General features: G+C 38.5%; 1 protein-coding gene across 2 annotated transcripts in view; it reads left to right on the forward strand.

Moving 5' to 3' along the window:
- The window catches only part of SRGAP1 (SLIT-ROBO Rho GTPase activating protein 1), a 137,827-nt gene that overhangs the window by 94,007 nt on the left and 29,700 nt on the right, over positions 1-14,120 (forward strand). Inside the window, exons 7-12 of one of the 2 annotated variants that reach the window (XM_062491168.1) lie at positions 3,598-3,819; positions 4,624-4,725; positions 6,414-6,611; positions 6,731-6,815; positions 11,073-11,100; positions 13,443-13,545. In XM_062491168.1, the coding sequence (XP_062347152.1) occupies positions 3,598-3,819; positions 4,624-4,725; positions 6,414-6,611; positions 6,731-6,815; positions 11,073-11,100; positions 13,443-13,545 (738 nt within the window). Of the gene's footprint in view, positions 1-3,597; positions 3,820-4,623; positions 4,726-6,413; positions 6,612-6,730; positions 6,816-11,072; positions 11,101-13,442; positions 13,546-14,050; positions 14,085-14,120 lie in introns of both variants that reach the window. The other variant, XM_062491169.1, reaches the window with a different exon arrangement.

The following is a 14,120-nucleotide window of genomic DNA, read 5'->3' on the forward strand; positions in this document are numbered from 1 at the left end:
TGGTCTTTCTTGAAATGGAGTTTCTGAATCTGTATTTGCAGTATGCATGCTTTGGATCGTTAAAAAGTTAAGGAACATTTAGCTGTTGTGAACTTGATTTATTCTGTAAAGGTTCTTTATTAATCATTCATAAACCCAAGTTTAAAACTAGGGTAAAGTGTGTGCAGCTCACAGTCTATTACATAAGTCCTCATAAATATGGTATGTACCCTTAGATACCTTTGATTTGAATGTAGATGTCTGTGTAACAGAATACTTAGAAAGTGCCTTATTCAGAGATTAAGGCCTTTTTTATTAATTCCTCTCTCCATTGACATTAGAATTTCATTACTATTCCTGAAACAAAATTAAATGAAATAAGAGCAGCTTGGTTTGTTTGAAGCTCTGTGCTAAGCACTGCAGTTTGTTTTGTTCAAGCCTAAATATACTCTGGGGTACAATAAAGGCAGTAAATGCTCTTGAGACTGCTTCAGATTTCATTTCAAATAAGAATAAAATGCAAATTACAAAATTAATTTTTCACACATATCCCAAATGCATCACTCATCTCCCTTCATTTTGCCCAACCAAAAGTCTTTATGAATCCAGGAAGGCAAACAAATTCGTGGTCTCTGACTTCATTCTGTTATTTTTCATCTTCATGTCTTACTGCACGAAGTGCCATCTCATCTCTCTTGCCCATTGACCAGTAGCAGATCCATAGGTAGATGACCACCTTGGCTGTACGCTCGGTGTGTTGGCAAGTGAACCTTTAACACTCATGTTTGTTTTGGCTAACAGTGAGGTTGCTTATTTGAACTGTAGAAGTCTTTCCACAAATCTACTGATTTTTCCTGAAAATCATGCAAATACATGCGCTTGTGTGTCTGACTGCATACATATATACTTTTTTGCAACATCAGAAAGGTTGATGATTAATTTTTCCAAGTGTGGTCAGAGGCAATGTGGTCCTGGTGGCATGGCAGTCTAGTGGAAATACCTTAAACTTCTGACCTAAGTAATGAGCAAATACCAGAAGCGCTGTCCCCATTAAAGACAACTGTCTTATCTAAACCATCTTTACAGCAGATTAAACCAGGACATTTCTTTTTGGGTAGCCAAGAGTTGATACTATGACAGAGCTGTGTCCCAGTTATGAGTCTCCAGATTTTGGGGAAAGTGGGCTATGGTCTGGCAGAAGTAAGAGTTGTGATGACTGAGTGTTTAGTTTTGCTTTTAAAAAATAACTTCCCTCATACAAATTATATTTTTACATAAGTAATTGAAGCAAAATTTCAAATTCAGATGTTTTTAATTCCATTCAAAGAGATACTTGTGATAAGGCATTAGTTCAGGATCCGCATTTAATTTTTATTTTCTCTGCTGGCATTGGCATTGCAAGCAAATGCCTTAGCCTGGCAGGATACTCTGCTTCATTTGAAAAATCCTCTTCTCGTCTGAGACACTGTATTTGTTACCTTGTTCAGCTGTCATCACTTGCCAGAGATGATCGTGGTGACAGTGAGTAGATTAAGGGTTAAACAATGAAGTTGTGTCACAGCATAAAGGCTGCAATCTTTCTTATATTCCAGCTTGCAAAAAAGGTGCATCAGAAACTCACACAGCTGTAATTGTAAATCAGTAAGATTTCTAGTAATACTCAGATTAATCCACTAGAGCCAAAATTCAGGCTGTAGTTTTGTAACACATGGGTAGTTGGCAATGCTAAACCTGGCAATGCCCTCTATTCCTAATTCCTTTTCAGTTTAATCTTCCATGAGGTCTCTCTGAAACTAATGCACATGAAATAAAACAGCTGTCCCAATTCACTTTCTTATCAGCACTTTTAATCTGTCTTTTTCATCCAAGATAGCAAATTAAATATGAGATTTGATTTGACATAGAACAAGAGAAAAACACCAAGAGACTTTTCCTTTTAGAAACAGTATTTTTGAGGCTGGTGTTCTTTGAAATATGGATGCACTTTAGTATAAACGTATGGCTGTTTTAGTAACACAATATTCCATTTTATAAATGAAAAAGAGCGAGGTTAACATACGTCTGTTTGATTGAACATGACATCTTTTTCATTTTCTTTGAATGGTTCAGCATCTGTTTTTTCGGAAAGCCACTGTCCCATCTGCAGTCACTACCTGGAGTACTTGCTAGGAGTGAAAACAGTCTTTCTGGAAGCATTTTTGAGAATAAAACAGCTCTCTGTTAGATTTCAGAGAGCAGCTCCATCACTAGTAATTACCCTACCTAAGTCAAGGTGTCAAGTGTTTCATTCCCTTCTACACTAAGGTTTTGGTATGGGAAATAGGTTAAAAGCTCTTTTCCTGTAATGTTTACAGCTGTAGGTCTGTCTCCCTCCCTTGTCCACTTCTCTCCTTTTTCAAGTAAGAGGAAAGGGAGAGGAATGTGATCCCATGAGTCCTGTGGGGTTTGTAATAGCTGTGAGGGAGGTACTCAGATAATAACAATGCATGTATGCATATAGGCTACAGAGGACTGAATCCAAACCGCTTCTTTACCTAGCTCCCATAGTTACCTTGGAGTCCTGCAGGGAGGGATGACTTCAGGCTGTGGGTGGGCACCGAGGAGTGGCTGGGGACTCAGAGAGTCCCTAAAGCAGAGTGCTGTGACTGCTCTGGCCAGGCAGATCTCATCTGCTTGGGGCAGATCTCAGCCGTTTGAATAAAGTGCTGCTTTGTATGCAGCTGTTAGCAATCTGATGTACCACTGATGAGGTGACATCTCCCCTTACCTGGAGGCTCGTTGAGCAGGAACTGAGGTATTTACAGTGTAAGGAAACAATCAGTTGGTATGGTACTGCTATGACATTTTTAAAATATATTCAGCAGTTCTCTAAAATATTAATGGAACATGAATAATGCAGCTGGGAGTATTTAAAATTCAAGAACAAACACAACTTTATGTTTTACCAATTAAGTTTCAATTACATTCCATTTTATCCAAGAAAAAAAGACATAAATTATGACTTTGTGCATTTAGTAACATGATGTACATTGCTGGCTCTTTATGAACATGGGAAATAAGTGTTTACGTTAAATACATTTTCACAATTGGGAAAAGATGTTAAACCCTTCCTGTTGTATCAAAAAGCATTTTAGGTGGATTGCTTATGCTCACAGTCTTTGTGGAGGTTTTTCTTTGGGCACAGGCATGGTAAGCAGGAATTGCTTCAGGTCCACTTTGCTGCTGTCATTAACTTAGATGATAGAGTGGATTTAAATAGGTGATTCAGGGCTTACAGATGCTATTGATACTGAAAAGCCCAGTTGTGTGTGGAGTCCTAGACTTTACTGATGTAAATACAGTGCCTGCACTTCTGTATCTGATAAGCAAACTGTCACACATGTACACTTGATCTCTGTTCTAAAACTGTCCATTAATCTTTGCAACAGATTGAGGATACTAAATACTTAACTGTCCTGACCCCAGTAGTGTATTTTAATTTAGAAGATATTTTGTTAAATACTTCAAAGATAGCAAAATTTCAGGACAGAAAATTTTAGTGACAGTTTCAGGATTGTGATATTGGAATGGCGTTCTTCCTTTTAAATTTGTTTTCTTTTCCCTTTGTTGTTTTTTTAGTGTTGTGATCTTGGATACCATGCTAGTCTGAACAGAGCCCTAAGAACATACCTTTCTGCAGAGTATAACCTTGAAACTTCCAGGCATGAGGGATTAGACATCATTGAAAATGCAGTTGACAGCTTGGAGCCACGCAGTGACAAGCAGAGATTCATGGAAATGTACCCCACTGCTTTTTGTCCACCAATGAAATTTGAGTTCCAGTCTCATATGGGTGATGAGGTCTGTACACTGACAAGTATCCCCACAGTGACTGTTTCTGTATACCAGGATAGAGAATTTATCATTTTCCAAACCCTTCTACAAAGAGTTTGGTAAAAGCTACCCAAAAGTCAGTGGACCAGCAGTCACATTTTGCAAAGCTTGCAGCACTGTCTGTTGCTTTAAAGTTCTCATGTAAAAACTGTTAAATGTTACTGTATTGTGTCACTCATAATGACTGTAAATTTGTTGGCCAGCCTGTGCTCAGCCCAGCACCAGTGTAAGCAGTGACTTTATGCCTTTACTACCTGCATCACTCACATCAGAGTTTGTGGGTGCTATTTGACAGCAGCTACAGAGCCGCTCCAAATTACTCGTGCTGCCATGCAGTCTTTTCCCCTTCTTCTTCCCCCATTTTATCATCTGGAGATTTTAAGCATACTGGGTGTCCCAGCTGTGCCCTTTTCTGCTACACCAAAGGCCAGTAGCAAAGCGGAATTCAAAATGACCCATGTACATATTTTTTTTTCTGAGGGTAACTTTGGGGTTTGCATTCCTGTGTAGTATAAAAGCAGTGAAAAGCAGACATACAAAAAAGGCTGTGCTCTTTATTCATAAGCTGTAGTACATACTTCCACACCTTATAGCACATAAAGACTTTAAATTTAGATGGGCACATTTTGTTGTCTACTTTATTAAGTTTTAATAGCTTTGGTAGGAATTCACCTAGTTTTAAGAAGAGCGACCAAAGACTCGACTGTTTGTTTTGGTTTTTTTTTTTTTTTAATTACTTGCATCTTACCGCTCTTTTTGGTTCTTTGTTAGGTTTGCCAGGTCACTGCCCAGCAAACTGTGCAAGCAGAGCTTATGCTTAGGTATCAACAACTACAGTCACGATTGGCTACACTCAAAATTGAAAATGAGGAGGTAAGACCTATGTGTACAAGGGCTAAGCATTGAACATAATTTGCAGGAAGGTACAGTGTTTTTTACCTTGCCAAAAGCATGTAAATGACCCTGAAGTGGCTCCAATCTGTGTAAGTGGTTTTAATTTTAAAAATCAAATAATGGCATATATGCTAAGGTAGATCCTCACCTTCTTTACAGAGGTTTGGAAACTTTGTCTTTTACCTGTACATATAGTCACATTACTGAGTTCCATGTTTTGCAGATGCTTCAGTGTAAACTTGTTAGAGCACATGTTTTTAAATTAATGTGAATAGAAAGCCACTGAGAACAGTTATTGTCTGTGACCACCTTCTGTCCAGTCCTCAACTTTCTACTTCTCTAGTACAAAGGAATTTGAATTGTCTTTTGTGGTAGCTGAGTCAAGATCTCTTATGCTGTCAGCTACAGCTATTTACAAACATGACTTATTAATGCCTGTGATGGGAACAGCTCACCTAGCAAAATAAAATGCATTTTTTGTAAAATATGGGGGGAAAAAAATGCTATTATCTTTCCCATGCTCTGGCAGTGGAAATAAAATGCATGTTTATCACAGTCAAGGCAGTGTTAAAGTCTTTCAGTTTACATGAGAATCAGTTCCTAAAAGAAAACATAGAAATAATTTAATTTTTTCATATACTTAACTGATAAGTTTTCAAGATGCCAGTTTTTCTCATTCTAGTTTGCATGTTGGACGTCTAAAACAAAGTATTAATGTCCATGAAACATGTACAGTAGTCTTTAAAAAAACAAAAAAAACTTGCATTCAAAAAGTCTCTGAAGGTTACAGAAATGGAAGAAGAGAGATTATTTCTTTCAGTGAAATGAGGTGCAAGGGCATAGGGAGAGAAGTCATGTTTGACAGCTGCAGGAGGGATATTTGTCTGTATTGGAGTTGTGTGTAGAAGTGTCCATGATTTGGTTGACCCTACTAGAGACTCTTATCTGAAGCAGAACTGGGAAGTAAATGACATCCTTGAGAATCCTACCAGTCACTTTATTGCACTGTGGAAACTGCATCCCTCGTCCATAGCATCCACGCCCGGGTTTCCACTATGAGCAGTGGTGCTCCTTAGATCATAGGATGGGCTGGCAGTCTGGTGTAAATTGTTCCTTCTCGAGCCCTCTCTGTCAACAATGTATTCCACTTCTGCAGTCTAAACATCACTGTGCCCCTCATCATAACATGGCGCAGTACGGGGTCACAGATTTTTTTCTTAGCAGATCTCATTGTTCTGACCAGATCCAGGCTCCTGGATGTACATATTCAGTATAACACATTGACCACATTTAGGAGAGCTGGCCCTCCAGAGTACTGTATCATTTCTATTGCCTCCCAGATTAAGGACCTTGATCAAATCATGTCACACTTCAATTCCAATTTCAGTCAATTTATTGAGTGCACTACAAAGCCAGCACAAGGGTATATCTGTGTTTGTGTTAGACCATGATAAAGGAGAGAACTAGATAGGATACCTACATAGATATCTGTTCTAGCACACCTAACTTTTCACATTTACACATCAGTTTGGGGGAGTGTTCCAGAGAGTTACTGTGAGTAATGAGCTTCCTTTCTAAGCTGTTCCTATATAAAGAGATGTATATATGAACATGTATGTTATATATATATTACCTGGCATTTGGCAAACTCTGCTTTTTAATACCAGGTTAAGAAAACAACAGAGGCTACCCTGCAGACAATACAAGATATGGTCACCATTGAAGATTATGATGTGTCAGAGTGTTTCCAGCATAGTCGCTCAACAGAGTCTGTGAAGTCAACAGTCTCTGAGACATACCTGAGTAAGCCTAGCATTGCAAAAAGAAGAGCTAACCAGCAGGAAACAGAGCAATTCTATTTCATGGTATGTTGGTTGCTTCCTCAGTCATGTGATGCAGACCAAACACCTTAAGTAAACATTATCCAGAAGTTCCTGGAATTTATGTGTCATGCATAGTAATAGATTAATCTGCATCTCTACAGAAATTCAGAGAATATCTGGAAGGTAGCAATCTCATCACAAAACTTCAAGCAAAACATGACTTGCTGCAGAGGACACTTGGAGAAGGTAAATATCACACAATAAACTCAAAAGTGATTCCAAACTATATAGTGAACCTACTGAAATGCCAAAGATACACAGGAAAAAATTACAAAACTTAATTGTCCAGTAAACAAGATTTGATTTTTACCAGTCACAGTTTTGGTGCAGTGGTAAGAGTACACAAAATAAATTGATTTTATTTCTTCAACACATATTTATTTCCGCTGCACATATGTTTAGACATATGACTCCATTTGGCAACAGAACTATTGAATGAAAAATCTCATGTCTGAAAGGAGAGCGACACAGTCAGTGCAGGTTGATTTTAGAGCTATGACAAATGTACTGTTTCTACATCCTAACAACTTCTGTTGACTTGAGGTTTTTTTAAGACTTGGGATAGAGTGATCTTTTTAAAGTATACATAATTATCCAAGATGTGTCTCATACAATGAACTCACTAGTGCACCATTTCTAACACATAAACACTAATGTCCTTCTGGCAGCCTAATAACTCAGTGGAATATTTATCAAAAGTCAAAGGTGAAATCCTGACCTCACTAATGTCAGTAATGAGTTTCTTACAGTCTTAATTGAGTGTTGTTTTTTATGAAGTATTTGCATATTGTAAACTTAAGTGAATGAGAACTTCATTAATAGCTCTATACCTGTTGATTGTCATTATTGCACATAAATTATTCCATTATAAATTACAATAGCAGAGAATTATCCGTTTTTGGGAACGCTCTCTACAGTTTTTAAAAAGTACGTCTTAAAATCTAAACCAAGTCAGCAGAAGTAAAGATCAATGAAGTAAAGCTAAATTAAGGCAGGAATGAATCACACCCTCTGCACAGCTCCAGCCTGTCTCTTACCAGCCCCCCCAACACTTCCTCGTGCACTGAAGGGAAAAGGGGAATTGCAGTACAGACGTTGAGGACTAGACCCACAAAGTGGAACAGATTTGAGAGGAATTGAGATTACACCACAAATAATAAAAATCCTCTCCTGGAGGTTAAAGACTGTGATTTAAAGTTTAGACTCAAGAAAGGAAAGCTGTTTGTCACTAAAAGAGTGACTCTAAAAGATGTGTCAACTTATTTCCTTTTTACTGCCTGGCATCTGTTGTTAGTCACATCTCTTCTTGCTTTTAGTATAAAAGCCCAGACCCCAAATCGCTGGGAGGTGTCTGAAAAGCTGTTAGGAGTTCACTGGCTATAACCCAAACAAAGCCCCAGTCCAGGAAGTGACTGAGGTTGGCTGTAGGTTATAAGCAGCATTTTCTTTCAAAACTGAACTGTAGAAGATGGTAGCTGTTTTTAGACAGATACCTGTGTTATTTTCTTTCTCATGGAAGTTTTTATTTAATAGATTTTTATTTTGAATGTGTGTGGTGAACAGTTTATTCACATGGAACAGTGTGCAGCTGACTTCAGTCATAAAAAGAGGACGTTTTTCTTCTGGAATCTCATTGAAAATGTATTTGGAAAAATACAGTGAAAGAGAGGGAGATAAAAGGCAACAGAATCTGGTGCATAAACCATGTTGGAAAAAAGTAAGGAAAGAATTGTTTGAAAGGAAACCTAAAGAAAAACTTCTCAGCAGGATGACCAAACTGATAAATTGCTATTAGGCTCTGGTGCCATGCCGAGACGTCCTTGGGCTATTTTGTTTGAAGAGTTCCCTTCTGTATGCCATCTGTAACCCCCATGCAGTTAATCTGTGTTGCCCACAGTGGTTTTGCACTTATTTGTTGTCCCAGCAGCATAGCATGGCACATACAAATAGTACCTCAAACATACACATTTACATTCAGAGCTGGTATTTGGAGTGAAACCTGTAATTTTTACAAGTTAAAAAGTTCTAGTTTTTGCAGGACATGCCCCTTTATTTGAGGCATGTCCTGAATTAAGATGCCCGTGCCTGGGATGGAGGACTTGGATTCTGAAGGTTTCTTGTATGAGGATTGAAAGGATCAAATTGCACTGGAATTATGAATGTTTTTGCTGTAGCTACTACAGAAATGAATTTGTAGGACATGAACTGCTCCCTTGCTCCCTTCAAACTGCCTTTTCTGGAAACTTCCATGTCAGCAACACTGCAGACAAATGACAGTGTGGTCTGTTAAATAAAGCTAGGGAGAATGTGGGGAGGAGAGGATTGTCTCAACTGCAAGTTTTCCTTTGGCATCCTTTCTTGCTTTTATTCAAAACTACACAGTGTAAGGATGTAGGCTGAATAGATCCAGGTTCCAATCTGGTGTCCACCAGGTTAACAGCATTTGGTTTCTCTTCTGCTTCATCACCTGCCTACTACAGTCTTGCTGTTTATGAATACAGCAGATACATATTCATGATCTGCACAGGGATGATAGATGAAGTGCTCTGTGCTGAACCTGCATCTACAGACTTGGAAAGTAAATAAGAAACACTCAAATGAAATTGATACTAAACAGAGGAAGCACACTGATGCTCATATTAGTCCCAATCCAAAGGTTATCTATTGAAAGAAGAAATTAGCAAAGCAAAGGGAAATGCAAGAAAGAAAAGAAGGAGTTGTAGAAGAAATTGCCCTAAGGCCCAGACACCTTTTGCCCTAAACTGTTAAATATCAAAGATGTGTTTAAAATCCCCCAGGTACAGCATTTGTAACATCTTCTGTTTTACTAACATTTATTATTGGGATTTTTAGTCTCAGTGAATTGAGTAACCTGAGCAGGGAGAAGTCCCTGGCTTACTCTTTTTCTGTCATAGGTTATTTTTCATAGTCTTCTTTGATTTCTCTTTTTCACCTATCTAGAACAGATGCCAACAAGATTCACGTCTCACTGTCAGAGATTGTTCCCAGAGCTTTTTCTTTGTGCCAGTTTGAGGGTATCCACCCTCTTCTAGTACTGCAAAATGTATTTTCAGAATAGGGTCTTCAGTACTTTGAAGTACTTTGCATGCATCTGAGTGCTGGCACATAATACTGTGATTTTCATATCGCTGTTATTCATTCTTCCTGGAGTCTGAAAAGCTGGTTTGGTGTCACTTTCCAATTGGGAAGCTTCACCTAGCCCAAGTGAAGCTCAGAGTGGTTTTCAGAGGTTGTATCCATCGTTCTGTTCAACGGTATAAGTGTTTAATTCTTCCCTAATATACCTTACTTGAACCTGTTAATAGTGAATTTTGTTTCCACTGTGTGTCACTTAAACCCTTCAAAGTGCTTCATAGTTTTGTCAGGATTTGATACAAAAGTATTTCAGTCATCTGCACAGTGCTCTGGCTCCTTAGCTGCTGTGATCTCTCAATATATTAAGAAATGCTTTATGGATGGCATAAATGGTCCTAATGGGAAGGCTTGAGTAAATGGCTGTTACATTTTTTGCCATAATGAAAAAAAGACCATTGTAAGTCCACTGGGTTTTCCTTTTCTTTGCTGGTTTTTGATCAGTGAGTATATTTTGCCACTCTATCTATGGCTATTTAGTTTCTTTAGTCACCTCCTGTGAAGAAAGTTACCCGTGGCTTTTGAAAGCTTAAGTAAGTTAATTGAACTGATTCTTTGTTATCCAGTATTTTACTGACATGTTCAAAGATTTTTAATGAATTAATAGGGCACAATCTCCCTTTGGCAATGCTGGGCTCATCAGAACTTACCATACTATGATCTTTCTCCTGTTTCATTATTTTGTTCTTCATTATGATGAGTCAGTCATGCCTGATTTACTGGTCTGTTCATCTGCAAAGGAGCTTTTCTGGAATATGATATTTGCTTCTTTACAGTTCCCTGCAGTTCTCTGTGGTGTTTCTCAGTGACAGTGTTGTACTTTTTCCCTGCAATACACAGAGAAAAGAGAGAAGGGAGTCTTCTAATAACTACTTGTGTCTAGAGCCCTGCCTTTTCAGCACTGAACAAGTTTAGGCACAAGGCACAGGGGAAGATGTAATCTAATCTTGGCACAGCTCTATTTCCATACTGATTTAGCCACTGAAACATATGGACACCAACAATAGACATTGTTTGAAATTTTACTTGAAATTATTTACAGTATCAAGGGACACTCTGTCTTTGGGTGGGCTTCTTAAAAGTTGTTCCATAACATGGGTTGTGTTTGTATTTTAAGTGGAACTGTGGAGATAATAGGTAACTACAGTACCCTGTTTGTTGTATAGTTGTGTATCTTTTGCTGGTAGTATGAAAGTTAGGGCTAAAAATAATTTGCTAAGTATAATTCAGATATAAAAAATTCAACCTAAAACCTACAAATCATTGTTTCCTGTTTATTGAACTTTCTAGGTCACAGGGCTGAATACATGACAACAAGGTAAGATATTTTTATCTGACTTGGTTTAGAATTAAAAAATAGGTAAAATCCTAGATTTTACAAATTTTAGAACAACTCTGTAAGGCTTGTTGCTGTTGTTGTATATATTATGTACAGACCCTGTGTGTTTTAACATTCAGCATTTCTGTTTCAGCATGCTGATGAGTAAAGGATCACACCGTTCATCTTCCTCATTTTTGTGAGGTGCTTTGGCCAATGTCAAGGGTGGGAACAAGCTGGGAAATCCTTCAAAATATTTGTGAATCACACATCAAATTTGGAAGTTGCAGGGGGCACTTTAGTGCCCGAAAATAAGTATTTTTTCAGTTGTCAGAGATACCTTGACTCACAGTTTGTGATTTACTTGGTCAGGATACACAGGTGAAAAGAACCTGTTAGGAAGATCAATTTGGGCAGTGTCTTTGATAACCTAGCTCTGGACACAAATACCTGCTTCCCCCAGCATCCATGTGTTCCATACTTAAATGGCTCTATATGTCCACAGAAGAGAAGGGATTCAGCGTTAGATCTCCCAGCTTTCTGCTGCATGTACTTTTCTTCAGTTTTGTAATGCCACACCTTTGAAGCTGCCTCCAGATATAAACCCTGATAAGCTCTGCAGCCCCTGCAGACTAGGAGTGGGCAATGGCAACTGCTTGGATTTGCAGCTGCCACTTGTATTTATCACTGCTGCAGTCAGTGTGCTCTGCTGAAGCAGAAACATCCATCCCAGTTTTCTTTGTCTCACTCTCCCATTCCCTTTCCATGCAATACATCCTTGCCCAATGCCTCCAAGAGCCATCTTTCCTGGTCCAAATTTTCCCAGGACATCTCTACAGACTTTATACCAGATTTTTTCCCACCACTCCATGTTCTTTTCTAACTCTGTAAGGTTAGACTTAACTGCTTTCCTTACATGACCTCAGTTGAAAAATGGTTGCAAATCAGAGCATTCTTCCCAATTGCTGACATTAGTTCTGACAACTGTACCTTTAACTCTGCCTCCAGGTGCTACCATTCTAGGAATGCATAGAAATCAAGAAGTTTATATCTAATGAGAAAAACATCCTTTCTTGACTCTAATGCAGGCGACTCACCAGGCTCACATCGTCCTAAGTTCCCTGCTGCGTAAACTGCTGAAAGGAGATGATGGATTTAGGCAATGATTTTAGCTTAGTAAAGTAGGAGAGCAGTGAAGCCATCTTACCTCATATCTTCTCACAGCTGGTCATTTAGAGAAAGATATTCTGAGGAGTAGGGCCTGCCCATCTGTTCCTCAGCAGCAGCTCCTGGGCTTTGGCTGTGCCCTGCCTGTTGCCCCAAGATCCAGTTATGTTTCCAGACTGTGAGACATGTAAACAGAAATGTTCTTTAAGGTCAAATTGTAGAAGGGAAAAGGATATATTTAAAGATGAGTTTAAAGTAGCAGATAGTACTCAAACAAAGTCCCACTGCTGAATGCTCTATGCCTTACTGTTTCTCACTGATTGCCCAAAAACATTTGATTTTTTGCTAAGTCCAAAAAAACCTATAGAAACTGCTGGCACATGGGAACTAAGGAAACTGTTGGCATGCAGCTGTTGGCATGGCATTCACAAAGTAGTTTGTGGCCTAGAGAACAGTACTTATTTCCTGTAATCTCTTTCAGTTGTAGTCACCACATGTAACACATTAGGTAAAATTTTGCAGACCAAAGTTTTGTGTTCTTCCTTTACTTCTTTATGTGTTATACTGGTTTTATTTATTTGTTCAAGTTGATATACTTTTAATTCCATTAGCTAATTAGCAAGATGTTGCTTTTCACATGTGAAGTTGTTGATGGTTGGATGTGCAAGGCTAAAGCTGTTTAACCTTCCTGGCTCTAGTTGAAAATGCAGACAGTTTAGTTTTGAAGCGTCTTAGGAGTGTGCTGAGCAGCTTTAATTTGCATTCGAAGTTTCTCCAATATGAAGCAACTTTTCTGCTTGATAAGAGGTGTGTCAAGTGGCCTGTCTTCTGCTGTGGCTGGCAGGATGAATTTCAGTGGTTGATGCACATTTTATGCATGACCACAACAAACAAGGCCATTCCGATTGTGCAGCATTCGGAATAAATTCATATGGTGAAACTGCAAAACAGGGATTAATAAAGAATGTAATTATTTATCCACAGGTAATTTTTAATAGAGAAATTCTCCACTCTTTAATGTGTTGCACTTAAATTTGATGGAAAGTCTTTATTTGATAAGTATTGTGTTTATTGCTCCCTTTACAATGTTCTGTTGTTTTGCCATGAGCTTACAGACATATTTTATTGTGTGACTTAATTCTACCTTGCTCAGTAATCATATTCCCTTCCCTTAGGCCTCCAAATCTTCCCCCTAAGCCCCAGAAACACAGGAAGCCCAGACCCCGATCACAGTGTAGTGCTAAGTTGTTTAATGGTGATTTGGAGTCATTCATCAAGGTACTGGCACCAGCCACCCCAGTGGCTGATCTCAACACTTCTTACTATAATGGTCACCACCTCACAAAAGCTGAGGCAGATCATTATGTTTAAGTCCATCCAGGGACTCATCTTTCCTGGTTGATCAATATAATACTTCCTGAAGTCAAAGGGAAAGAGGGGGATTCATTTCTCACATTAGCCTCCCTACAGTTGTGTTAATCAAGTAGGAATAGTATTGTCAGTCTGCTTTTAATAGGAAACTTAGCTTCATGTAGAAGATAGGATGTAGTGGTGCATCCCACAACTTACCACAATTTCCTGCTTGCTGTTTTCATAACATCCAGTGTTCAAAGTCCATGGAGAAGCAGTATTTCTCTGGGTTTGATATCCAGATTTTGATTTCCTATGACTTTAGGAATTTATTATATTGTGTGAAATTGTGATTACCACTATTCTGGATCTTGTATCTTTGCTGTATTTACTATCTTCTTTCTCATACTTTTATTTCTAATAATGCTTCTAGCCGAGGCCGAAGGAACTCTCACACGAGACATCAGGTATTGTTCTGGTGACAAGGGAAACAGCTCTGCCTT

Source organism: Cinclus cinclus, chromosome 4, assembly GCF_963662255.1.
Source record: "Cinclus cinclus chromosome 4, bCinCin1.1, whole genome shotgun sequence".
Lineage (NCBI taxonomy): Eukaryota > Metazoa > Chordata > Aves > Passeriformes > Cinclidae > Cinclus > Cinclus cinclus.